This window comes from Panthera tigris, chromosome C2 (assembly GCF_018350195.1).
Source record: "Panthera tigris isolate Pti1 chromosome C2, P.tigris_Pti1_mat1.1, whole genome shotgun sequence".
Classification (NCBI taxonomy): domain Eukaryota; kingdom Metazoa; phylum Chordata; class Mammalia; order Carnivora; family Felidae; genus Panthera; species Panthera tigris.
In genome coordinates, this window is record NC_056668.1 from 70,067,655 (window position 1) to 70,093,670 (window position 26,016).

The following is a 26,016-nucleotide window of genomic DNA, read 5'->3' on the forward strand; positions in this document are numbered from 1 at the left end:
GTTTTTTCAAAAAAGCACCAGTTTAAAACACTGACCTCGAGGAATATCTATAACTTATTGTTAAGTGAGAAACACAAACCATGGAATAGAGTATAAACTCTGTCCCCATTTTTGTAAAAACAAGCAAGCACTTCAACAATCATGAATTCACATACATAAACACAGGGAAGGTGGCAGAAAAGGATGGTGGGTATTCGCAATGGACACCTTAGGATGGGGAGGGAAATAAACTTTTTCTTTACATTATCGCTGATGTTAACTAGTTATAATGAACATCATTTTGTAACTTTAAAGGAATTTTATAAAGGAAAAATAAAAACAAATATATTAAGATTTGCAGACTTTATGCAAATGCTACACTTAGGTACGGAGAGCACGGTGTGTCTAGGAAGCAAAGTTCCCCCCACACCTCTCTGCCCACTGAGCTTGACACCCCCACCCCAGAGGTATGGACAACACCACAGACCCCTCCCCAGAGAAGTCCAGCTACCCTCCCCTCCAACCATGAGTACACCTCTTCACTGGAAAACCTCCCTGTCGACTTGTTTAATGCATAAACACCCCCAGAGTTTATTATGTATATATTTTTAAAGTTTATTTATTTATTTTGAGAGAGAGAGAGAGAGAGCACACAAGCGGGGAAAGGACAGAGAGAGGGAGAGAGAGAATCCCAGTGTGGGGCTTGAACTCACGAAACCGTGAGATCATGACCTGAGCAGAAATCAAGAGTCAGACACTTAACCAATTGAGCCTCTCAGGCAACCCTATTATAGTTTTTCAGTATTTTTATCACCTCTTAAAGTTTATAATCACAGACATTCCTTTTCCCTTTTCTTTCTAATCTTCTGCTGCAGGGAGCTGGGGGCATCACCCACCATTTCATAGAGAGAAAGTGACCTACTTTCAGGGCAGAACACTTCCACTCCAACGTGTTTATGTTACAACAACTGCACCTCACAATCATGGGCATTTTGTTTTTCATCTCTGGGTACCTACCTAACAGACCAGAGCTGCCCTCCACACCCCTCCTTTCTGACATGAAATCCTTGTTTAAGGTTCAAGCTGCTTGACTGCGTTAACTCCCACAACAAAACTCCAGCCCATATCAGGTCTATGAAAGTTTTCCAGTTCTCCATGGTTTTTGCACAGTCCAGCAAAGACCATGTAAAGCAGTAATTACAGACACAACCATGCAGGTGAAAGCCATATATTTTGGTATCTAGGGTAAGCAACCTCAAAGAAGCCCTCAGACCCAAAAGTGAGTCGGGCAGAGGGAGCCTGGATGACTCAGTCAATTAAGCATCTGACTTCAGCTCAGGTCATGTCTCACAGTTCGTGGGTTTGAGCCCCGTGTCGAGCTCTGTGTTGACAGCTCAGAGCCTGGAGCCTGCTTCAGATTCTGTCTCTGTCTCTCTCTTGCCCCTCTCCCATTCTCTCTCTCTCTCTCTCTCTCTCTCTCTCTCCCCCCCCCCCCAAAATAAATAAAACATTGAAAATTTTTTAAAAGTGAGTGGGGCAGAGAGTGAGGAGGGGCTCCAGTTCACTGTTTCCTCCACTGGCCAAGGGGTCACCAACAACTCAGAGAGATGATGGGGAAGGATTTGGGAGGATGCAGGGTTATGAAAATATTTGCAAGCTTTAAAATGATTATTTTAAGTGTTTATAGTCTCTCTATTTTTTAAAGATTTTATTTTTAAGTAATCTGTACACCCAATATGAGGCTCAAACCCACAACCCTGAGATCAAGAGCTTGCATGCTCCCTGACTCAGCCAGCCAGGTACCCTTATATTGTCTAAATTTTTATGCCTGAAACAAGTGTTAGCAAACTTTAACATGCTGGCTAAATCCTGCTTGCTGCCTGTTTTGGTAAAAAAGTTTTATAGGAACACAGCTAAGCCCAGTTTTTCATATTGACTATGGCAGCTTTTGAACTACAACAGCAGAATTGAATAGTTGTGACAGAGATATATGACTCATAAAAACAAAGATATTTACTATCTGGACCTTTATAGTGGAAGTCTGCTGACCCCTGTTCTAGGGCAAGCAGGCAATCTGCTCAGCAGTCATTAAAAATAAATGAGTGTATTCATGCCCTGGAATGACGGGGTTACAGGTCAGTAAGACCCAGGAATAGGGACCCTCAGAAACCCCAATTACACCCTGAAAGAAGGGTCTCGAGTCAGTGACCTAACCTTCCACCTTAAGAAACTAGAAAAAGAAGAGCAAACTAAACCCAAAGGAAGCAAGAGGAAGGAAATACTAAAGACTGGAGTAGGAATAAATTGGAGACCAGAAAAAAAAAAAAAAGAAAGAAAGAAAAACCAACAAAACCAAAACTTTCTTTAACTAGACTGACTGAAGGAAAAAAAAAAAGGAGCAAAGTCTCAAATGATTAAAATCAGGAATGGAAGGGAAGCCATTACTACCAATCTTACAAACACTAAAAAGATTATAAGGAATCCATGAATGATTTTACACCAATAAATTAAATAACAGAGATAAAGTGGACAGATTCCTAGAAAGACACAAACTACCAAAACTGACTCAAGAAGAAATAGAAAATCAGATTATGCCTATGTAAGTGATTGAATTAGTTATCAAAAAACTTCCTACAAAGAAAAGCCAGGGACCAGATGGTTTCACCACTAAGTTTTACCAAACATTTAAAGAAGGATTAACACTAATCCTTTAGAAACTCTTCTAAAAAATAGAAGAGGAGGGAACACCTCCCAACTCATTCTATCGGGCCAGCTTTATCATGAGACCAAAACTAGACAAAGAGATCACAAGAACACTACAGACCAATATCCCTCATGAATACATACCCCAAATCCTCAACAAAATCCTAGCGGAGTGAATCCAATAGCATATAAAAAGGGTTATGCAGCACCCACACCCCGATCAGAGAAGCCAGCCCAGGTCAGCAGCAGGCAAAGGAGAGGCCTGAAGACGCCGGCCAGAGGGGCTCCGGTGTTTCTCACCGAGACCCGAACAGAGAGCAAGCTAAGCGAGCGAGGGTGTAGATGGGGTGGCTGTTCGGCAGCAGCTGCCAGTGTGCAGAAAACACTTTTCTGTGAACACCCTTCCTCTGAAGCAACCCACACACAGGAGACACGACATCCCAGCTTCCCCTCTACAGGGGCCCTTCGCTGACCCCCGGTTTGGCGCTGGTCCCTGTCGTGGTATTTGCTGCTGCAGGTAAGCTTGCTTACCCAGAGAGCAGGACTGCAACCTGGCTAGGAGACAGCGCAGAAGTAAAACATCGACAGACAAATCCCCAGGGTAATAAAGTAAACTAACCATTTATTTCTCACTCCCAAGCTACGGAGCTTAAAGATCTTTCTCCAGTAAAGGCAAGTGGCTTTAAGAGTGCAGTGACAATCTCTCTGCCTTTCATGCATGTCTCACACACACACACACACACACACACACACACACACACACACCCTTTGCGCTGTTGGAGAATCAGATGTAGTTATACTAAAATAACCCTGCTGAAAAAGAAAAGAACAAACGTATCCTTTCTTTGAGGAGACTCTTGTACCCTTAGACAAATTCTTTTCTTGAAACTGTGTTTTCAACCACCCACCACCCTTTGCACCATCATAAAAGCCTTTCTCAAGCCAAGAAGTGCTTACAAAGAGCTGCTTCTTAATGTCTGTCTTTGTTTCGTCCTCATTAGGTCACCATCCCTGTGTTTTAGCTAAGTAAGTCCCAGTGCTTCTCCCTGCTCACTGGTTTTCTGAGAGCCTGTGTCCACCCTGCTGCACCGCCCCCTCCTTCTCAGACAGGGCGTCCACACACGGCTGTGGCCTCCTCGGCAAGGCCATCAAGCTGTCAATGAGCCTGAAGCTCCAGCTCATTTGAGAAGTGCCCGCGTCCAGGAAAGTCTTTTGGCACAGGTAAAATGTCCCTTCTTCAGCACTAAAGTGCCCCAGGGACAGGGCCACCCAGCTGCCACCTGGGCTTGGGCCACTGTCATGCACTCCCCTCCCTACAATGGGCATCAAGGATAGTTCCAGCCAAGCCCTGCATTCCTGGGCAGATCAGGATGCCACAAGGCACCAGAGGTAGAGAGGAAGGAGCCCTGGACTCTGGGTCAGGGTCCTGGACAGTGGGCTAAGCTATGCCTCTGAGCTCCCTCTCAGAGCCCCAGTCTGCCCATCTATAAAATGGGGCCAATTACCCCAACTTGCCTCTCTTTAGATCAAATGGGAACGTGGATGAGAAGATGGTGGCAAACAGCCAAGCGAGGGAACAGATCCCATATGCTGATGGCCTCAGGGCACAACTCTCCTCCCCCAGCCCCCAGGCTCACCTGTCCAAACACGTACAGTAGCCCAATCGTGCCACCGGTCTGCCCACCAAGGACCGAGGAGATCATCGAGTAGACACCACCGCTGCCAACACCACAGTGCTCCCCAACACCGATGCCAGACAGCACGGTGATGAGGGCCACCAGGATGACGAAGGACACCAGAAACATGCCCATGAGCACTCCTGTATTTCCCTGCAGCAGAACAGCAAGAAGCAAGGTCAGGGGTTAGGACAGGGAGGCCCTGCCAGTCAGGCCCCTCCCAGGAGCACTAGCCACCTCCCCCGACACCTCCAGAGCTGCAACAGGGGTCGGGGAGGAAGAGCTGGGTACCTGAAAAAGGACAGAGGCAGCCCACAAGCATAAGGCCTGGAAGAAATTCCAGATGAAGGGAAACATCTTTGCTTCAAACTCTTCACTGACTTCCCACTGCCAATAGGGTATAGTCAAAGCAACTGGATACCCTCATGAGGCCCCTCCCCATCCATCCCCTCCCCGCCCTCCAGTCTGTCTCATCCCTGTGCCCTAGCAGGAAGTCACGTGCTCTTCCCCACCACCCTCCTGGGCATGCCTTTCCTGCTCACTCCATCTCCTAGACAGCCTCACTCTGTCCCATCCTTTTAGGTTAGGGGCTACCTCCTCCGGAAAACTGTCCCTGGAACCCTCCTCTGGTTTGTACAGTGCCCGGGCTTAGTACTTTCCACAGTACTTGTCAAGTACTGCTTCCAAGCCCATCTTTACCTCCGGGCTGTGAGTGCCAAGAGAGCAGGATGATGCTTTATCCAGTTATGCTTTATTCAGACAGTTTCTTATTTTGCTGATTTTATATTTTTAATGAAATTATAGAATTACTCTTTTCTTCCTTTGTGTTTTCAAATTGTTTGCATGTGATAATAAAATATCTTGCACCAATCTTTAGGTTTTCAGGCCAAAACTACCACTTTAACATCTTCAAAATTATAAGTGTGCTATCAAATTATTCTTTAGAGTTCACATGGTCTATTTGAGAATCTGAGCATGACCTCTACTCACTCCAGCTTTATGCCAACTCCTAGAAGCTCTATCTTTTCTTTGCCATTTCACATTTGCCTTTTTTTCCCATGATCAAATATGATGTTTCAGGTAAAACTAATGTCAAAGCTGAAAAACAAGAGATCATTTCAGGGCAAAAGGATGCATTTGTGTGGCAGGCAGCTTCAAAGGCAGCCCCCCCCCCATGACCCCCAGTCCCTGGCACACATGCCCTGTGTAATCTCCTCCCCTTGAGTTGGGGTTGGACCTGGTGACTCACTTCTAATGAACAGAACTCTGCAGGAGATCACTTCTGAGATGAGGATAGAAAAAGACCGTGGCTTTCATCTTGGGTTCTCTCTCTCTCTCTCTCTCTCTCTCTCTCTCTCTCTCTCTCCCCCTTAGACTGCTGGTCTCCGGGGAAGTGAGCTGCATGTAAGGAGGCAGCCCTAGGAAGAGGCCCACATAACAAGGCCAGCCAACAACTGCGCAAGTGATCTTGGAAACAGCTCCTCCTCTGGTAGAGCCTTCAGGTGGGAATGCAGTCCTGACTGAGAGCCTGCCTGTGACCCTGGGAGAGACTCTGAGCCAGAAGAACCCAGCTAGGCTGCACTTGGATACCTGGACCGCAGAAACTGTAAGATAATACATAAGATAATACACGTATTTGCCTCATGCTGCTAGGTACTGGACTAATTTGTTACACAGCAAGAGAAAATGAATACAACTTGTACCTTCACTTTGCAGAGGGAACTGACACCTCTGGATAGTCATTTCTCCAAAAAATAACCCAGTGGGAGGGTTCAGAAGAAGCCCTTACAGACTTAAGAAACAAAATAGAGGGGCGCCTGGGTGGCTCAGTCCGTTAAGCATCCAACTCTTGATCTCAGCTCAGGTCATGATCTCATAGTTCATGGGTTTGAGCACTGCATTGGGCTCTGCTCTGACGGTGTGGAGCTTGCTTGGGATTCTCTCTCCCTCTCTCTCTGCCCCTCTGCTGCTCTCTCTTTCCCAAAATAAATAAATAAACTTAAAAAAAAAGAATCAAAATAAAGAGAGCTGGGGTGCACCTAGCTGGCTGGCTCAGTCAGCAGAGCATGTGAATCTTGATCTTGGGGTTGTAAGTTTGAGCCCCATGATGAGCATAGAGCCTACTTAAAAAAATAGAGAAAGCTTACCTTTTTCTCCTTTCTACAATTCCATAACTACCTTGTGTGAAGCAGAGCCCAGGGACCCAGCTGTCACTGGCTACATCTTCCTCTGCCACACAGCAGTCAGACTGATGGGCCTCCCTTGGACACAGGCTGGAGAGGTGCTGGGCAGTGAGGTGGCCCTTAGGAAGAGGTTAAAAACAGAGGTGGATACCAGAAGCCTAAATCTGCCTGCACAACAAGGAGTCTGAGATGAAGGCTTTGTGTTTTTGTAAGCAGAAGGCCCTGTAAGTCTGGGAAGGGTGTAGGAGGCATAAATTCTTATAGCTACACTAGGGAGTTTGGCTGACCCTACTCTAAGCTTTCACATGTTAATTAAAAAAAAAAAAAAAGTCACCCACCCCTGGGTGGATCTGATTTTTTTTTTAAATTTTTTTAACATTTATTTATTTTCAAGAGACAGAGACAGAGTGTGAGTGGGGGAGGGGCAGAGAGAGAGGGAGACCCAGAATCTGAAGTAGGCTACAGACTGCAAAGCCCGAAGCAGGGCTCGAACCCACTAAATGTGCGATCATGACCCAAGCTGAAGTCGGACGCTTAACCGACTGAGCCACCCAGGCGTAACCCAGGCCATGATTAAGGCTGAACCCTGAGCTAATGACCTAGGTAAAAGAGCTCAGGAAGGTCTGGCCTCACCTAGGCCTCCTGAGGGGCTAAGAACCCCATACACCTTGTCACAGCTCAGCTTTCCTTCCCCAGAATTTGCCCATGCGATGGTTAATTTTCTGTGTTAACTTGGATAGAATATGGTGACCATTTATTTAGTCAAACAGTAATCTAGATGTTGCTGTAAATGTACTTTTTTTGTTTGTTTGTTTTTGTTTTAGCTGTGCTTAACATTTACAGTCAGTAGACTTTAAGTAAAAGAGATTACTGTCTAGGGGCACCTGGGTGGTCAGTCAGTTAAGTGTCCAACTTCAGCTCAGGTTAGTGGGTTCAAGCCCCACGTCGGGCTCTGTGCTAACTCAGAGCCTGGAGCCTGCTTCGGATTCTGTGTCTCCCTCTCTCTCTCTCTCTCTGCCCCTCCACCACTCGCACTCTGTCTCTCTCTGTCTCTTGAAAATAAATAAATGTTAAAAAAGAAAATTTTTTGTTAAAAAGAGATTACCGTCTATAATGCCAAAGGGCCTCATCCAATCTGTTAGAAGGCTTTAACAGCAAAGACTGAGGTTTCCCAAAGAAGAAAGAATTCTGTAGCCAGACTGCAACACAGAAATTCCGCCTGTGCTCCCAGTCTTTGGATTCAAGCCTGCAACATCAATTCTTACCTGAGTCTCACTTGGACTCACCAGACCCCCCAGTCATATATATAGGACATTCTATATATCTTTTATAGATATATAGCTCCTATTGGTTCTGCCTGTGTTCCCTTGAAGAACCCTGACTAGTACATTCCACACCTTGAATGACCCCCTCTCTCTTTCATCTGTGCAACCCAGCTCACCTCTCAAAGCCTGGCTGAACCACACCTCTTCCAGGAAGCTTTCCTGGACACTTAGCCACCATATGTTCATAGCCTATTCCACTCCTGAGGTATTTAATGCTGCTTTGAGAAACCACTTGGATTCCTGATGTGAAATCTACCCAGGACTGTTAGCTCACCAGAGGGAAGAACAGGGCCTTCTGTTTCATAATCCCATTGGTACCTTGTAGTGCCTGGAACACATTAGGTGCTCATCAATGACTCCTGACTGGCTAGCCTTTTGTTTCGAGCAGCCTGTTTAGTTTACTGGTGTCCCAGGAAGAAGGTGCCATGTAAGGGGTTCAGAACCCCTGCTCAGGACACACATCTGCTTGGAAGCTCCCAGGATGCCTTCAGAAAAGACACAAAGAAGAGGCCTTTGGTTTCTCCATGGAGGAAGCAAATGTACCCCCATGATCTCATGCACCTGTGACCAAGCACTGCCATGTGCAGCCTCTCACACAGGATCTGTGTGTGGTGGGACAAGGCAACCAGTGCCACCAGGAGGGCACCAGACAAGTTGAAAAATACCAGGAAAGCAGGAGAGGGTCACAAACCGGAGGCAAAACTGCCACCAGTCTGCTCTCTCTGATCCACCTCTAGTCCCATCCAGGATGTGCCCTGACTCACATTGCTCATATTTCTGTGCTCATATAACTTAAATCCATGGCGAGGCTTCCATTGGAGGCTTTGTCTGAGGCCTAGGTTCTCAGGATTCTCATTTAAATAGCAACGCTAGCTATATGTACTTGCTTCTTGTTTCATGTTTCTGGAGCATCCGTGCTTCAGGAATCTGTTGCCTGCCCTGTGGAATGCCCAAGAGTGCAGACCTTTCCGTGTCACAAGCTCACAAGAAACTCCAGGGCCACCAGCTCATCACTCACCACTAACCAGCCAGTCCTCAGGAAAAGGACAACCCCAAAAATGTTGATCATACAGGATGTGAACACACCGTCCCAGGTCCCGAACAGCACTGGCTCCCACACAAACAGCTGGCTCTTCCACCAGGGCTGGGGCTGGGCCAGCGTCCCCTGAAAACAGAGCACACAGAATTCAGCATGCAGCGCTTCAGAGGGCCAGCAAGGGGAAGGGAAGGGAAGTAGAACAGGAGGTGGGTAGGAGAACTCCGCTCTACATACATCCACCCTAGTATGCCAGGGCAGGTGTGAATGTGCGCACAGTCTTGAAGATTGTTTCTGCAAAAGCGTCACTGTTCTCTCCCGACAGTGATCCCTGTACCCACACAGGCACAGACTGGTTGTCCAGCAGGCCGGTTCCCTTCTGGCCACTCAGTAGACCACTCCCAGCACGGCTGCAGGTAGGCGTGGCCATGTGACTGAGTTCTGGCCTCTGGAAAATAGGTAGAAGTGTTGTGTGTCACTTCTAGGTGAGTGTGGGATTCTAAGTTCCAGCTTTCTGGATAAGGCCACTTTCCCTCCCAGTATCTCCGTCCCACTGGGATAGCAGCTTCCAGCAGTTACTAATCTTCGTGTAGACTTCCTTTATGCTTTTTGAGCCTCCGTCCCTAATACTGCTGTAATGAATGCTGCATATTAAATTACTTCTGTTTAAAATGCCTGGGGCACCTGGGTGGCACAGTCATTTAAGTGTCCAACTTTGGCTCAGGTCATGATCTCCCAGTTTGTGGATTTGAACCCCATATCAGGCAATGTGCTGACAGCTCAGAGCCTGGAGACTGCTTCGGATTCTGTGTCTCCCTCTCTCTGCCCCTCCCCTGCTCATGCTTGCTCTCTCCCTCTCTCTCAAATAATTAAACATTTTAAAAGTTTTTTTTTTAATGCCTGGAGCGGTCTCTGTTCTCTTGCCTGAACACCACTGTTACGGTGATCTCTAAGCTCCATTCCATCCCACACCCCAGGATTCTAAGGCATCCTTTGGCAGCTGTTTAGAACCAGAGGCTTATTTATAAGCAGTTAAACAGATGCCTACCTTATTTTTCTAATTCAAAAATAACAAAGGCACTTTAACAAAACACTCAAATGGAAACTCTTTACTAAAAAGACTAAACCTTGTGGAAATACTAAAATGACTTGCAGAAAACTAGTAGCAGCTCATGTTGTGAGCTGCTCTTGCACAGGATAGTAGTCTAACTTCACACATCACTAGTCTTCCAGTACCTCAAACTACCATAGCAGTGATCAGGGATTCTCACCTTACAGGGACTAGGAAGCCCCAACTATGGACCGGTGTGGACAAGCAGTCTACCTGGAGCATGTATGTGACCTATAAGCACAGTGAGAAGGCAGAAAAGTTAAGACTACAGGAAATAAAATCTAAGGTCAGAGCTTCTGAATGGCTGAGAGCAAAGGATGTGCCCATGATCGAGGACCCAAAGCTGAGGCCAACCGGCCTTGGTCAAAACAAAAGGAGAGGAGCCCAGCTCCTCTTCTCCTCTTGTAACATGCACCCACAGACCTAGAACGGTCCTTAAAAAACCATCAGGGCAGTCAGTTAAGCCTTAAGCACCCCATGGGATGGCATAACCCACCAGTCCCTGACTCCACTCAGATTTCTGTTCATCTGTCTTTCACAAGCCTACATTTTCCTACGAAGGCCTGTTATAGGTCTGTTATTTATTAGAAACAGCAGTAACAATAGCAGCTCTCAGCAACGAAGAGCAATAATTCAGAGAGTGGCTTTCACCTTCCAAATCAATCTTCTCCTTTGATCCTCACAATGCCCCTGGGAGGCAGGCAGGGAGAGGGCCCCTATTAGAGCAGAGGAAGGAGGCTGGGAGGAGAGACAGGATGGCCCCAAGTCCACGCCAGACTATAAAATCTGTACTTGGCCCTGCACCTCCGGTTATTTGCCCTTTGCTTTCCTAACAGCCAATTCTGTAGGTTCCCATTTGTAACATCCTGAACTTTGCTAAATTATGAAGACGTCTGTCTTACCCATGGATCTCCCATCATGAATTTAGAAATTTTATTCCTCTTCCATCCCAGCCTTCGCATGTCCACTCTGAAGGCTGCTTTATGTGTTTACCTAATGGCTTATGAGAAGCTTTCACTCCCTGGATCTCGTGGGGCTAAATCAGCCTTAAAGAGGCTTCCCAAAGGAGGCAGAAACTTAAGGAGACTCTGTACCCTGAGAATAAAAGTATAAATGGTTTAAAATGAGCTTGGGGACCAGGTCATGACAGCTTATCTCAGGATGCTAAGGGGAATGTGCTTATTTTCTTCTTCTTCTTCTTTTTTTTTTTTTTTTTTACCAAGTGACAAAAGAATATAACTAAGTCTTCCCAGCACCTGCATTTACTCATCAGAGGCCAGTAGGAAGAGCCTGAGTTTAACTCCAAAGCTGCAACCCTGATGTTCTTGAGAGAGAGAGACCAGCATAAGCTCAGGGAGAGAGAGAAGAAGAAGATACAGAAGCACAGGAAAAAGGGAAAGAGGATGAGACAGAGAACCCTAGAATAAAATGCTAAGTAAGTATTTTAGAGACCACAACAGCATTTCCCAGCCCCCCACCCCCTGCACTGACACGCTGTCTCTAGGCATCAGCATAGAAGCACCACTGGGTGCCCATTCCTCACACCTCTCCCTTCTCCACCATGTCCTGCAGCTGCACCACTTCCAGGATGCCCCCAGCCTCTGCCACTGCCCCACAGCTGACTTTTTAGGAGTCTGCCAGCTAGACGACTCAAACCAGTGACCTTGCAGAGTGACCAGTCAGATGGCCCACGGCTGGTATGACTCTGACACCAATTCTGATGTGTGGGTTTTCCCCCCCATACCAAGCATTTCTCCAGCACCAGCTGGGTGTCCTATAATCCAATTTAATTATGATATTTTTTATCTGGAAATAGTCATAAGACTGGTCAACCCCCCAATTCAGATGGTGGTCATAAGTGTAAATTGTCACCTGTGCTTCTGAAAGACTGGCTCTAAATCAGAGGTTCTCATGACACTCGCCTTGAGTTCCATTAGTTTGCTAGAACATCTCAAGGAATTCAGAGAAACACTTCACTTACTAGATTACTGCTGTTATAAAAGCACATAACCCTGGAACAGCCCATGGGAGATGCCCATGGGGGAGAAGTGTGTAGCTTCCATGCTCTCTCCAGGCACACGACGCTCCCCAAATGTCTATGTGTCTACCAGCCTGGAAGCTCTTCAAACCTCGTTCTTTGGGGGTTTTATGGATGCTTCATACATAGGCATAGTTGATTCAATCACCAGCCATTGGGATTTGACTCACACTCTCCAGCCCCCACCTCTCTCCCTGAAAGTTCCAACCCTCTAATCATGGTTGGTGCCCCGGGCAACCAGCCCCCATCCTTAGGTGCTTTCCAAAAGTCACCTTATTAACATAAACCCAGTTGTGGTTGAAAAGGGATGGTTATGAATATCCAGATACCCTTATCACTCTTATCACTTAGAAAATTCCAAGGGTTTTAGGAGCTCTGTGCCAGGGTTGGGGATAAAAACCAAATATTTATTTCTCATTATAAATCACAATATCATGACTGGCTACTCCACAACCTTACTCTCTCTCTGCCCTGCCAGCTTCTTCCAATTCCCCTTCACTCCTGCTCAGGCCAAGGGCAGAGCCATGGATCTGCACCCAAGCAGACATCCAACAGGAGAAGGGAATATCAGCTTCTCCCCCACACCCTGGAACCTCACACCCAACTCCCTCCTTTATGGGAGGGTAAGGAATCCCCTCATATTTCAGATATGCCCTGCCATGAAGGCTATGGCTCACAGATTCTCCCTCTGCGCCTCTACCCAGTCATTACTATCACTGGGGGCAGGAGGAGGGAGAACAGCTGGGGTGATGGTAGGTGACAGTTGGACCAGTTCTGAGCTACCTTTTTCAAAAACATCCAGGGGCACCTGGGTGGCTAAAGCATCCAACTTCGGCTCAGGTCACGTTCTCGCGGTTTGTGGGTTTGAGCCCTGCATCGGGCTTCGTGCTGACAGCTCAGAACCTGGAGCCTGCTTCAGATTCTGTGTCTCCCTCTCTCTCTGCCCCTGCCCCACTCACACTCTGTCTCTCTTTCTCAAAAATAAACATTTAAAAATATAAAATAAAATAAATTTTAAAAATTTAAAAAATCCAGAAAAGTAGTTTTATTATTCACCTTCTGAGCTACTATGCCAGAGCAAGTTGGGTGGTACAGTGGGGAACAACAACAGCGGGGGCTTCTGCGGTGGCCCTGGGCTAAGCGCCGTGCTCACACCAGACACAAGGCTGTCTACCAGAGCGGGGAGATGAATGACTTGGAGAAATTTCTCATTTTATCTGGAACCATTTGCAGGGAGGTCCTGCTGCCATGTCATGGACCAAGTCTTGTCTTTCATGTCCAATTTGTCTAAGATGCTGTGGGGATCCACATGGGTGGCCCCAACAGCTGTGTGCCAAAAAATTAGCCAAGAGTTCCCAGATGTCACTAACAGTTAGATAGCTAAAGGAAAGGTCATGTTGTTTGCAGAAGCCTGCTGGGCCCCTGTGGAAGGCTGTGAGGTGTTGCCAAGGTCCAGATGAACACCTGTAGGGTGTCAGATGCCACAGGCCTCATCCTCAGAGTGAGGGCAGACAGAAACCCATGCATCTCAGAACTTACTGCAGGCTCAGCTTAAGATGGGGCAGTTTGCTAACTAACTAACTTTCAGTAAGTTTGACCTCAGATTTGTCAGCAATTCCATTTGGAATCACTTTTTTAGAACCAAAGAATCAAAATTTCCAAGTGTAAGCATTTGGTTTGTGAGGGCCTTCTGAGACTTTCAGCTTCCTTCCAGACTTCGGGGATGCAAGGAATGCCCAGTCTCAACCCTGTCTCAAGGGGTCTTGCCCACCCCACTTTCATTTTGGTTTTGGTAGAGGCAGGAGTGACGTTGACCACCGTCTGGGTAAGGCTAGAAAGCTTCAGGCTGTTCCTGGTGTCTCCATTCAGTTGGCAAAATGAGACAACCCCATAGGACACGACGCGGTCAGTCTCAGTTTGCAAGACCCTGTGGGGTAGAGGGTTACGAGGAGTGAGTTCTAAGTGGGAGGGCAGTGGGTGCAGGGTGGGTGAAACGAGCAAGCAGGTGGGCCTCTATGGTCCCCATCCCTGAACCTCTCTTTTAACCATTTCAGATGCTGAGGATTCACTTAGTTTGAAAACCCCTTCCAGGGGACATAGGTGCTAAGGAAGGGAAACAGAAACTTGCTCCTCACACAGTCCTCTTTCATGGAGGAAAGAGAAAAGGACAGTCTCTAGACCCTCCAGAGTCACAGTGGAGAATCATGAGCAGGTTTAGAAAAAAAGTATTCTCCTCTACAAACTGAAGGTCAATAGAAGAACAGATTTGTTCTCTCTGTAGACTGCCTTTTTTTTTTTTTTTTCACTTGCAAGACTGGCACAGGCAGGTCCATGCTCAGCGGGGAAATAGATTTCCTTACAGAGCTGAGCTGGGAGGCAGACTGAAAAGCAATCCTGTCTTCTAGCAATCTGGGCAGAGCTGCAATCTGCCCACACTGCAGATTCTTGAGGATGGGCTAGCTAGGTATCTGGCTTCCTGGAAGAGACTTAGGAAGGTCTCATTGTATTCATCAGGCTGGGGCTCTGGCACCATGTGCCCAGTGGAGAAGGTGTGAGATTAGCCAGGCTCCGGCAAGCTGGGCCTGGTTAGGGAGTGGAAATGTCACAGCTCACCAGACTGAACGGAGGGGCTCCCTGCCCAGGACACTGGATACCAATCCACAGCCAGGACCAGGCCCATTCAAGCTGCAGTTGGTGGTACCATATGCAAAAGATACTCTGTCTATGGCTTTGTCTACTGAGAAGAGAAATGCCACTGATTTGGAGGCAGGTCACTATCACTCCTCAGAATCACATCTTCACTCTGGCTCAAGGGGCTCAATCCCTGGGGGCTACTGACATCACTCAGAGCTGTAGAGAAGTGTTCAACCACTATGCTGCCAATGTCCCCCTGGAAACAGGTGAAAAGAACACACTGGGAATTCCACTCAGTCTTTACAGGTCTCTGCAGGAAGACAACAGTCTTCCCCATTTCTTCCCACTGTGAGTGACACAGGTGACAGCCTAAATCCCAACCATCACCTGAGAAAGCCAGATGCTATGACCAGGCTGGGCCAAGGTGCATCATGACAGCCAGGGCTGCCTGGCTCACTTTTGAGCAGCTCCAGTTCTAAGCTATCTCGGGGAACTATCCAGGGGAGAGGTCTGGTCCCAGCTATTGATAACTCTCCTAGAACCTCATCGTCCTCAGATCTGGGCCCCAGGCATCAATTCCAGAATAATATAAGTCTCATTCCACATTCCATGACATAACAGGCTGTGAGGAAGGGAAGTGGCAGTATCTGATATGGAGCCTACTGGGAAGCAGAGGTGGACACTAAGAAATAAGACAAAAAAGAGTGAGAAACAAAACCCCTCAGAATGGGCACCATAAGCATGCTTAAGGGGCACCTGGGTGGCTCAGTTGGTTAAGCGTCCAACTCATGACTTTGGCTCATGTCATGATCTCACAGTTTGTGAATGCAAACCCCATGTCGGGCTCTGCACTGACAGCAGGGAGCCTGCTTGGGATTCTCTCTCTCTCCTCTCTCTCTGTCCATCCCTCAATCTCTCTCTCTCTAAAAAATAAATAAACTTAAAAAAAAAAAAAAGCCACCCAAGCTCAAAGATCAGTTTCTCTCTGTCCTGAGGACACTCAGCCTGCTAGGACAAGTTTGGCAGATTCCAGGGGGCACATCTACCTTCATGCTTGTTGCAAGGGTTTTCCTTCCCCAGCTCCCAGGACTAGAAAGAAGCCAGGGTTTGTCCTCAGAGCCCAGGGGCCTGCACCCCACACTGGAAACACCATGCCTGTGTGCTGGGTACTGTAGTTCAGAGATAGAAGTCTTTCTCCTGTGACTAGAGAATCTCTACACTTGAGCAGGGTATCTAGAAAGGCAGGAAAATTGTACATGAAATGTGCCCAGAGAAGGAAACACTCAGCTTCCTGCACCCAGTAAACTGAGAGGAGTGAGAGAGAAAAGTTCTGTGGTAGGCAATGATATGTGCTCACGCCCAGGAGACTTTTGCAGCCACCGCCAGCAGACCACCTGCCAGGCCTTAAGGAACACACATGACATGTGAGATGGTACCTTTTCTCTCTAATGGCAGCTGGAGGAAAAGAAACCAGGTGAGAAACTACTTCTGCCCACTCAGGTCGGGAGAGGGTCAGAGCAAGACACAGCCTGTCCCTTCCCCACAGAGACTGATTGTGCCTGGAATATACACACATGAGCCAGAAGTTTGCTTTCAGAAAGCTAATTATTTATTAATTACACATCAGAGAATATGCCAAGCTGCTGCTGAAATGTGAAGACGCAGGCCCCCTCCTACTGTGAAATGTGAAGACGCCTGTCCCCCTCGGAACAGGCACCGCCATGTGCAGGAGCTGGGCAGGGGCTCCAGGGGCCGGGGCCCACCTGTGGTACCTGTTTGAGATGCAGACAGCCACATACTTGCTTTGTAGGGGTTCTGTGCAGTTCAGATGTGATGATAATTGTGACAGCTTTTGCAAGCATGAGGCACGACAGACAATTTTAAATGTGGGTGAAGGTCACCTCAGGGAAGTCAGGAAGAAGAGTTAGAAAAGAGGTCTTACTGACCATGTATTTTCTATTTTCCCCACCTAACTTGTCCTCATGTTTCGGGTAAATCCTCGCTCTGTAGCTCAGCCCTGAAAGCTGCCTTCCGAACCCACGTCCAGGACCAGCATTGGAAAAATTAGCCCCTTTCTGTACTGCACTAGTTCTAGAATGGACACCCAGTGAGTGTTCTGTCAGCCCAACCGATGCTAGAAATGGAAATGGTTCTGCAGCAGAGGAGGTCAGGATCCACATGGAGTGGTCAAAGTCTGATTTCCCTGGATTCGAATCTGGGCAGCACCCTTGGTCAATATTGATTTAAGCATTGCTAGAAACGCGAGATCTTCGTGGTAATGTGGGTCTCCTCTGCCACAGAACTAGTTTGAAAGCCAGAGTCTATATACAGTAGTTTCTACAAGCTTGATCTGTGGTTCTTCCGTGCTGTGCATCCTAATCCTTGTCCAAGGCTGATAATCTCCAAAGGCACAACCTGGTCCCACAACTGCACAGCCCCAGGAGGAGCAAGACCCTCCTATGCCATGAAAACACTGATGCTGATGGTTCTGCCTCCTAGAACCACACGGCAGATTCTTCCCCAGAATAGCCACTTCTGCCCGCTGAACTCAGAGCCCAAAGGCACAGTGCCTGGGACACCTGATACCATCCCACAAATGGCAGGAGCCCACAGCAGCAATGCCATGGCCACTTAACAGGAGCTTCCCTTGCCCTTCCCAGCCTCCTTGGCAAAAGGGCAGAGCCTTTCTTGCAGGACTCAGGCTGCCACTAGAAAGTCTACTTGAGTTTAACATCACAGAGCAACATGGGTCCTAACGCCTTCCCTCAGTAATAGGCAAACCAGCTAAATATCAACTGCAAAAGGTTTATTCTTGAGGACATCAGTGGATCAACAGATATTATACCTATTTAAGAATTGTTATGTGATGAGTAGTTCTGACATTTGGAATCACGTTAATGTTTTACATACTCAAAATCAAATCAAATCAAATCAATAAGGATGAGAGAAAAATTAGAACGCAGAGAAATAAGTTAGCCTGACTGTATTTCAGGCAAGGAACATAACCACGCTGAAGGTGGGAAAGAAACTCACCAGAATAACTGGTTCTTTGACTATGTGCTCTCAGTCTAAAGGCAAAAATAAGTACAAATATTAAATTCTAGATATAAAGGTTGTTTTTGACAACTAGATTCGATTCTGAATCTACTTTCTATGAATTGTAGGGTTGAGCAAATAAGTAAATATATATGGGAGTTAAGTTTCTCACGGTTGAAGAAGGGAATTACAACAAAAGAAAGAGGAATGAACAGAAGAATGAACCCTGGGTGATGGACTGGAATGAGAAGTATCAGTTTGAACTTGTGGTTTTTAATATAGATAGAAAAATGTAGAGCTGGATGTGTGTGTGTGTGTGTGTGCATGTATGCCTTCTCTCTGTCCACCTGAAGGCTCTATAAGCAGAAACACCCCAGTAGCGATGCACATACCTAGCACCCAGATCTTGGTCTTTAAATACCATTCCTCACTTTCTTTTTTTTAAATTTTTAAATTTTTTTATTTTTAAAAAAAATATTTATTTATTTTTGAGAGAGCACAAGTCAGGGAGGGGTGGAGGGAAGGTGACAGAGGATCCTAATTGGGCTCTGCATTGACAGAGCAAGCCCAATGTGGGGCTCAAACTCACAAACCACGACATCATGACCTGAGCCAAAGTCGAATGTTCAACTGACTGAGCCCCTCAGATGCCCCCTATTCCTTGCTTTAAGTAACCAAGACTCTTTGGAGAAATGGTTGATTCAAGGCTAGGGAAGAGAAAGTACAAAATGAGCCTGGAATATTTTGTGCCAGAAAGCAAGAAAGCGATGAAAAAGAAAAGGATATGTTATAAGGACATAGGAACTAGCCTGAAGGGAACTGGCCAACTCGGGAATAATTTGAGCATCAAAATAATAACAGCAGGAGAATATTTATGTAATAAAATAAGAATCTGAGTCCATGCAGATGTAAATAAATGAATAAATTAAAATATGAGGAAGAAGGGAAAGTCCTTCATTACAGTAGAAGACTGATTGGCATCTGTAGAAGGAGTGATGGCATTAGAAATGTCACCATTTTGTAATCATGACAGTGACAACTGATTCTGTCAAGAATCATCCATGACTGGGGTGCCTGGGTGGCTCAGTCAGTTAAGTGTCCAACTCTTGATTTCAGCTCCGGTCATGATCTCACGGTTTGTGAGATCAAGCCCCGCTTCCAGCTCTATGTTGACAGCACAGAGCCTGCTTGGGATTCTCTCTCTCTCCCACTCTCTGCCCCTCTCCCACTCATGCACGCATGTGCATGCTCTCTCTCTCCCGAAATAAATAAATAAACTTAAAAAAAAAAAAAAAGAGAATCATCCATGGATACTGATGCCAGTGGGTGAAAGACTAATGAGGAACAGGATATTTCCACAGTCTCAAAGTATCCCCAACAAATTGTTTATTAATTACAAAAGGAAAATCAGTAACTTTAGAGTGGATTAACTTAGCAGACACCACTTTAAATAAATAACCAAAGTGAACATCACCAAAAATGAGACGAACAGAAGTCCTGTACATCTTAGAGAGGAACACAACTATCACTCTAGAGCATTCCTGCCAAAAATACAAAACCTATATCCTATTGTGAGGGGTCATGTCTCAAAGTGAGAGATGTTCCACAAAATAACTGACTTGTGTTCTTCAAAAAATGTCAAGGTCATGAAAGACCAAGAAAGTCTAAGTAACAGTTCTAGATTAAAGAATAGTATGGGGTGCCTGGGTAGCTCAGTTGGTTGAGCATTCAGCTCTTGATTTGGGCTCAGGTCATGATCTCAGTTTGTGAGTTTGAGCCCCATCGCAGTTTGTGAGTTTGAGCCCCACATCAGTCTCTGCACTGACAGTGTGGAGCCTGCTTGGGAGTCTCTCTCTCTCCCACTCTTTCTGCCCCTCCTCACCTTCTCTCAAAATAAATAAACTTAATAAAAAAATTATTTTAAAAAAAGGTAGAGACGTGGCAACTATGTGCAATGTGTAATCCTGGACTGGACTCTGGGCCAGGGAAGAAATGTTATAGGATATTAGGGGGATAACTGGCAAAACTGGAATGCTGGAATGTGGAATGATGGATTAGATAATAGGATTACCAATATTACATTTCCTGATCTTGATAAATATACTGTGGTTAGGCAAAAGAAAATTCTTGTTCTTAGGAAACACACACTGAAGAATTCATGGATAGAGGTACATGGTGTATACAAATTACTCGCAAATGGTTTAGGGAAAAATATAGAATATAATATATATTAGAATATGTAGACATATATATATGTGTATATATATATACATAAATGGAATAGAAACAGAGGGCATACTAATGATAAAGCAAAAGGACAAAATGTTAACAACTGGTGAAATCTGAGTCAAGAGTGTATGAGCATTCTTTGTGCTACTGCAACTTTCTATGACTATGAAATTTTATCAAAATGTTAAAGTTTAAAAATAAATAAATAGTAAGTTCAACAAAAGCTATATTTATACAAGGAGCCCAGACACTTACAAAAAAAAAAATAGCTTGTGTATTCCTGTGCCCAACATGAAACAGATTTTTACTACATGTGAGTTAGCTGAATGAATGAATGAATGAATGAATGAATAAATGTGCTTTAGAAAGTAACATTAGACACCTCTTTCAAAATGGCAGATAAAGCACTGCTGTGCCTTCCAAATTACCATGAAAATGACAGAAAAGATGTGTTGTGTTTTTTTTTAAGTGTAAAAGTATACTTATAACTAGAAGGGGAAAAGAAACAAGTGCCAGCAGCAGATTAGACATTTGAGGAAATTCTACAGATGGGCTTAGAGGGGTAAGAAGAAGCAAAAGAAGGAGAAGCAGGGCAGCTGAGAGAAAGGCTGCCTTCCAAAGCACCTGAGAAGCTCCAAGTGCAGAGCCGGCCATCCCTGGGCGTGGACACAGACAGGGCAATCACTGGCCATGACTTTATCTTGGAGCCTTTGTCGTGTGTATGGAAGTAACATGTGTATGGCACTTACAACATTGAAGACAGGGTTGGTAAAGGGCCTAGGTGCTTGCCAAGTTCCTGCATTTTACATTGACGTGGTACAGTCTTAACTCTAAATAAACCGTGAAAAGTTTGATTTGTACACTTAATCCCTAGAACAGCCGTTCTCAAACTTTTTGGTCTCAAGGCCCCTTTACATTCTTAAAAATTATCAAGGACTCCAGAGAGAGCTTTTTGTTTAGGTGTGTTATATCTATCAACATTTACCATATTAGAAACTTACAGGAAGATATTTTTAAATATTTATTAATCATTTCAATATAACAGTAATAATAAGCTCACTATCTGTTAAAATAAATTACCTATTCTCATGAAAAATAACTACTTTCCAAAACAAAAAAGTTTAATGAAAAGAGGCCTTGTTATACATTTTGCCTATCATCTTAATGTCTGGTCTGACACAACACAGCTGGATTCTCATATCTACTTCTGCGTTCATTCTGTTGTAAAATGTTTTTGAAATACATGCAAACAATTTGGCCTCCCACAGTTCTATACTTAGACAAGGAAAGAGTAATTAGTACCACTGATCCCTACGTGAAAAAAATTACCGTCCCCCAGAAGAAAAGAGAATTACAAAACAGAGTGACATACTATATAAGAAACAGCTGTAGCCACACAGGGCCAGGAGAATGAAAGGAAACTTGAAAGAAATGAAGACCCTGTTGCTCAGAGGCAGCAAAGCTTTAATAACTTAATATCATGTTTTCTTCTCCATGAGTCCAAGAATATCACTTGGTTATCCAGTTAAACATACACACACCCCTCACTATTGTAAATGCCATCCTAAATTTTTTTAATGTTTACTTATTTTTGAGAGAGACACATAGAGAGAGAGAGAGAGAGAGAGAGAGAGAGAGAGAGAGAGAGAGAGAGTGCACAAGCCGGGAAGGGGCAAAGAGAGGGAAACAGAGGCTGGGTCTGCACTGACAGCAGTGAGTCCCATGGGCGAGGGTGGGGGAGGGGGGACAAACTCACGAAATGTGAAATCATGACTTGAGCTGAAGTCGGGCACTTAACCAACTGAGCCACCCAGTTGCCCGTAAATGCCATTTCTAGGTTTAAAATTTTTATAAACAACTACAACAAATGTGGAAATGTTCATTATAATTACAGGAAGAAATATATAAATTTTATAAACCTTGACAATGTAAAAATAATAATCCAACTAATAAAAAAATTAGAAAGGAAATGGGGTAAAGGGATGGAAGAATAAATGTTCCAATGCCTTCTTTTTGTTAGATCAGGAAGCAATAAGTAAATGATTCATAAACTGATAACTTGGGGCACCTGGGTGGCTCAGTCGGTTAAGTGTCTGACTTTGGCTCAGGTCATGATCTCATGGCTCATGAGTTTGAGCCCCGCATCAGGCTCTGTGCTGACAGCTCAGAACCTGGAGCCTGCTTCAGATTCTGTGTCTCCTTCTCTCTCTACCACTCCCCCACTCATGCTCTGTCTCTTTCTCAAAAATAAACATTAAAGAAATTTTTTAATAAACTGATAACTTGGTCAAGAAATGAAGGCATAAATATATTACTTAAAGGTACAATGATAACCACCATGGAAAATAAAAATGAGAAACCATAAGCATAAGCAGTGGATGTCTCTGGAAAGTGTGGGTGAAGGAAGAAGGGCAGAAGACTTAACTTTTTATATCATTCTCTATTGTTTGAATTGTTTTTTTATTACATGCATGCAGTACTTTTTAAAAAATGTTTACTTATTTATTTTGAGAGAGAGTGTGTGTGCACAAGTACAAAGAGGGAGAGAGAGAATCCCCAGCAGGTTCCTCACTGTCAGCACAGAGCCCAGCACAGGACTCAATCTCACAAACTGTGAGATCATGACTTGAACAGAAATGAAGAGTCAGACACTTAACCAACTGAGCCACCCAGGCACCCCTTGTTGTTCTTAAACAACAGTAAATCTCCTTTGCGGAAAGTGTCATACATAGTTCTTTACTTACACTTGACTGGATATTAAGGCTGTTTAGGGAACTGAGATATAGATGGATAGAGAAAATGTAGGGAGAAGAGTAAAAGAAAGAAATCTCATAATTGGCCTTCCATAGTCTAATCTGTTAGTTCATGGGGATTTAGTTAAATTTCTGATATTTAAAAAAAATTTTTTAATGTTTATTTATTTTTGAGGGAGAGAGAGAGCAAGGGAGGGCAGAGAGAGAGGGAGACCCAGAATCTGAAGCAGGCTCCAGGCTCTGAGCTGTCAGCACAGAGCCTGACGCAGGGCTCAAACTCACCAACCACAAGATTATGACCTGAGCCAGTTGGGTGCTTAACTGACTGAGCCACCCAGGTAAATTTCCTATACTTTATTTATGTTTATTTATTTTTGAAAGAGAGAGAAAGCGCACACATGCACATGTGTGTGAGCGAGCGGGCGAGGGGCAGAGAGAGAGGGAGAGAGAGAGAGAATCCCAGGCAGGTTCCACACTGTCAGTACAGAGCCCCACATGGGGCTCCATCTCATGAACAGTGAGCTCATGACCTGAGCCAAAATCAAGAATTGGACCCTTAACCACTGAGCCACCCAGGTTCCCCAGTAATCCTGGTTTTAACTCAACCTCATTTTTTGCAGCACCAAAAGATACCTGTGGTTTGAATCACATTTTGTTTATTTATTCATATTTTTGTAATGTTTATTTAATTATTTTGAGAGAGAGCAGGGGAGGGGCAGAGAGAGAATCCAGAGCAGGCTCCATGCTGTCAGCATGGAACCCGACACAGGACTCAATCCCATGACCCTGGGATCATGACCTGAGCCAAAATCAAGAATCAGACAACGAATCCAGCCACCAAGGTGCCTCTGAGTCACATTTTAAATGTGTCAGATGGACAGGATACTTAAAGTGAAGTCTTTTGTAAAATTGATGTCTGTTCTTAAAATCTGTGTATCTTTTAAGAGAAATTATAATGTGGTTTTGCTATGTGTTGTTCTTTACTGTAACTGCCTAAAATAAAAAGTGAAGCTTACTCAAAATGAGACATGGCTTTCTGTTTTAGGTTAAATTTTACAGACACTGGGATTCACATTAGAGCAAATTTATCACCTGCACCAGACATAACTATTTTTTCCAGAGTGAGGGTTGCTAAGGCCACCAGTGCCTCCGGTTTATCAGAAAGCACCTAAGTCCTGTAACTGCTGACAGGGACTGTTTAGTAAAGAACATCACAGGTTTTTTTACACAGACCAGGGGTTTTTACACCACTATATTTTTCTCTTTATGCCTGTAAAGAAAAAAAACATGCACACACCAAAATAAGAACAAAAGAAATGAAAATAGGACCTTTCTCCTGAGAAATAGAAATGCCAAGCATTATTTTCTTGGAAATGCATCAGAGCCTATATAGGTGCCACGTCTGAAGAATTTTGTCAAACTATTCTAAAGCATACCACCATAGTCCTTTGATTAGGTATTAAATCCATAATCACCATAGTCCTTTGATTAGGTATTAAATCCATAATCACCATAGTCCTTTGATTAGGTATTAAAACTCAGAAAGAAAAAAATTAAGAATTAGTTTCAATTGTACACTCGGTAATGATTGAGGAGCAAAAAGAGATATTGAATTATACTCGGGTATGTATATTTCCTTAAATCTTACTACAATTATTTAATACTGTTCTGTGAATGTAGAAGTATCTGGTGTTTCAACTGTTATCCTGAAGAGATATATTTTGGTTAGAGAAAGGATAAAATTAATGGAAAAATATCCACCCCATAGGAAGTCACAATGTTCAATCAGGCCACACCAGGGAGTAAGCACCACCTAGTGGCACCTTACTCAAATTACAAGAATAGTATTTCAGAGTTAGTAGGATTCTCCTTACAAGCCCCAGCTTATTAAAAGATGACAAGGACTGTGTTTTTTACATATCTGGCCATGAATAAAATGTACCCTAAGGCAGTAAGAAGTTATAAAGTCTCCTAGTCTGTCCATTCACAGCTAGGCAGAATGTAGGAATCATCTTTTTCCTTTCCTATATCTTATGACATTATAACATCTTAAAAATCTTGCTGACCGAGGAAAGATTGACCCTCCCAGGGCTGACCAATTCTTAGAGATAGGAGAGGGCTGGCCAGGAGCATGCCTTTCCTATGCAAACCAACCAACTCTGAGTCTGTCTCCCAAATCACCCCTTTTTATCTAACCTTCATACAACAAGTGAATATTTCCCCTGGCCTAACCCACCCCAGGGCCAGGCACTAGGCAACTAGAGAACACCCCATAGCCCAAAGCCCACCAGAAGTATTCCAACTAGCCAATCCTAAACTGCCTTGCCCTGATTTTCCCATGGAAAAGGCTGTGGTCCAGGCTCTCCCCTAGCTCCTGCTTCTGCCTCCTAGCCAGAGCCTGATGCTTCCCCTGTGGCCATGCATGGCATGGGATCCTCACCTCCTTCTTTTGGGAAATGAAAATAGTAAAATTTCAATGTTATTGACCTCTTCATGTCATCACTCAATCCCCTCCATAAATGAAGATTCTGTGGGTATAAATGAGACAGGATTGTACTTAATTCATTTCAGTGAAGAATCACTTCCATCACAGTCTCTAGGGAACCTTCATTCATAAAATGTCTCCATTCCCCTTTGTTCAAATATGCAGCATTTTTGGCTCAAATGTCATTTTGGGGGTTGACCTTCTAGGCTAAGTAGCAAACAAGGGCTATAAAATGGAAAGAGAGAGCAACAAAGAGGTGAGAGCAGGAAGGGTGACAGTGCCCACATGAAAGCCTCAGACTCAACACTGAGAACCAGTTCTGTCCCTTCTTCTCTCCCAGATTCCAGGACTGTGAGCCTCTTTTCTTCTGCCATCTCCAAAAGTTCATTCTGTCCGGGTACCTTTGGTGGCTTGGCAGTGAAGCTACCAGCTGAAGCTTCAAGGCTTCATGTGCATGGAGTCCCTTCCAAAGATTATACCTAATTTTGTATTTGTGATTTGTATCTTAAGACAATGTCTAAAATCAGACAAGCTTCATGCTCTACAAAAACTGGGAAGGCAAGAGGGGTCATGGCTCCAAGGACCCCCGAGACCCCTGATGTGAGCCCTTCTCTTCTGCCCAACTATTTAGGGCCTCAGTTTCTTTATCCGTAAAAGGAGGGGCTAACAGAGCAGTTTTGTCTTAAGTTCCCTTTTCCTTTCTCCTTAGTTATATTCATTTCTCTACATACTAACAAAGCAATACCCTAGAACCTCACATGTGGCTCCCAAGGCTCACTCCGAATATTGGTGTTTTAAAGATTCCAAAACAGGCCTGATAAACACATG

At 44.7% G+C, this 26,016-nt stretch overlaps 1 protein-coding gene across 1 annotated transcript in view; it reads right to left on the reverse strand.

Moving 5' to 3' along the window:
• Positions 1-26,016, reverse strand: part of SLC12A8 (solute carrier family 12 member 8) — a 144,349-nt gene that overhangs the window by 105,484 nt on the left and 12,849 nt on the right. Inside the window, exons 3-4 of the mRNA XM_042956675.1 lie at positions 8,885-9,031; positions 4,320-4,511 (exon numbers count right to left, since the gene is read on the reverse strand). Of these exons, the coding sequence (XP_042812609.1) occupies positions 4,320-4,511; positions 8,885-9,031 (339 nt within the window). The remainder of the gene's footprint in view (positions 1-4,319; positions 4,512-8,884; positions 9,032-26,016) is intronic.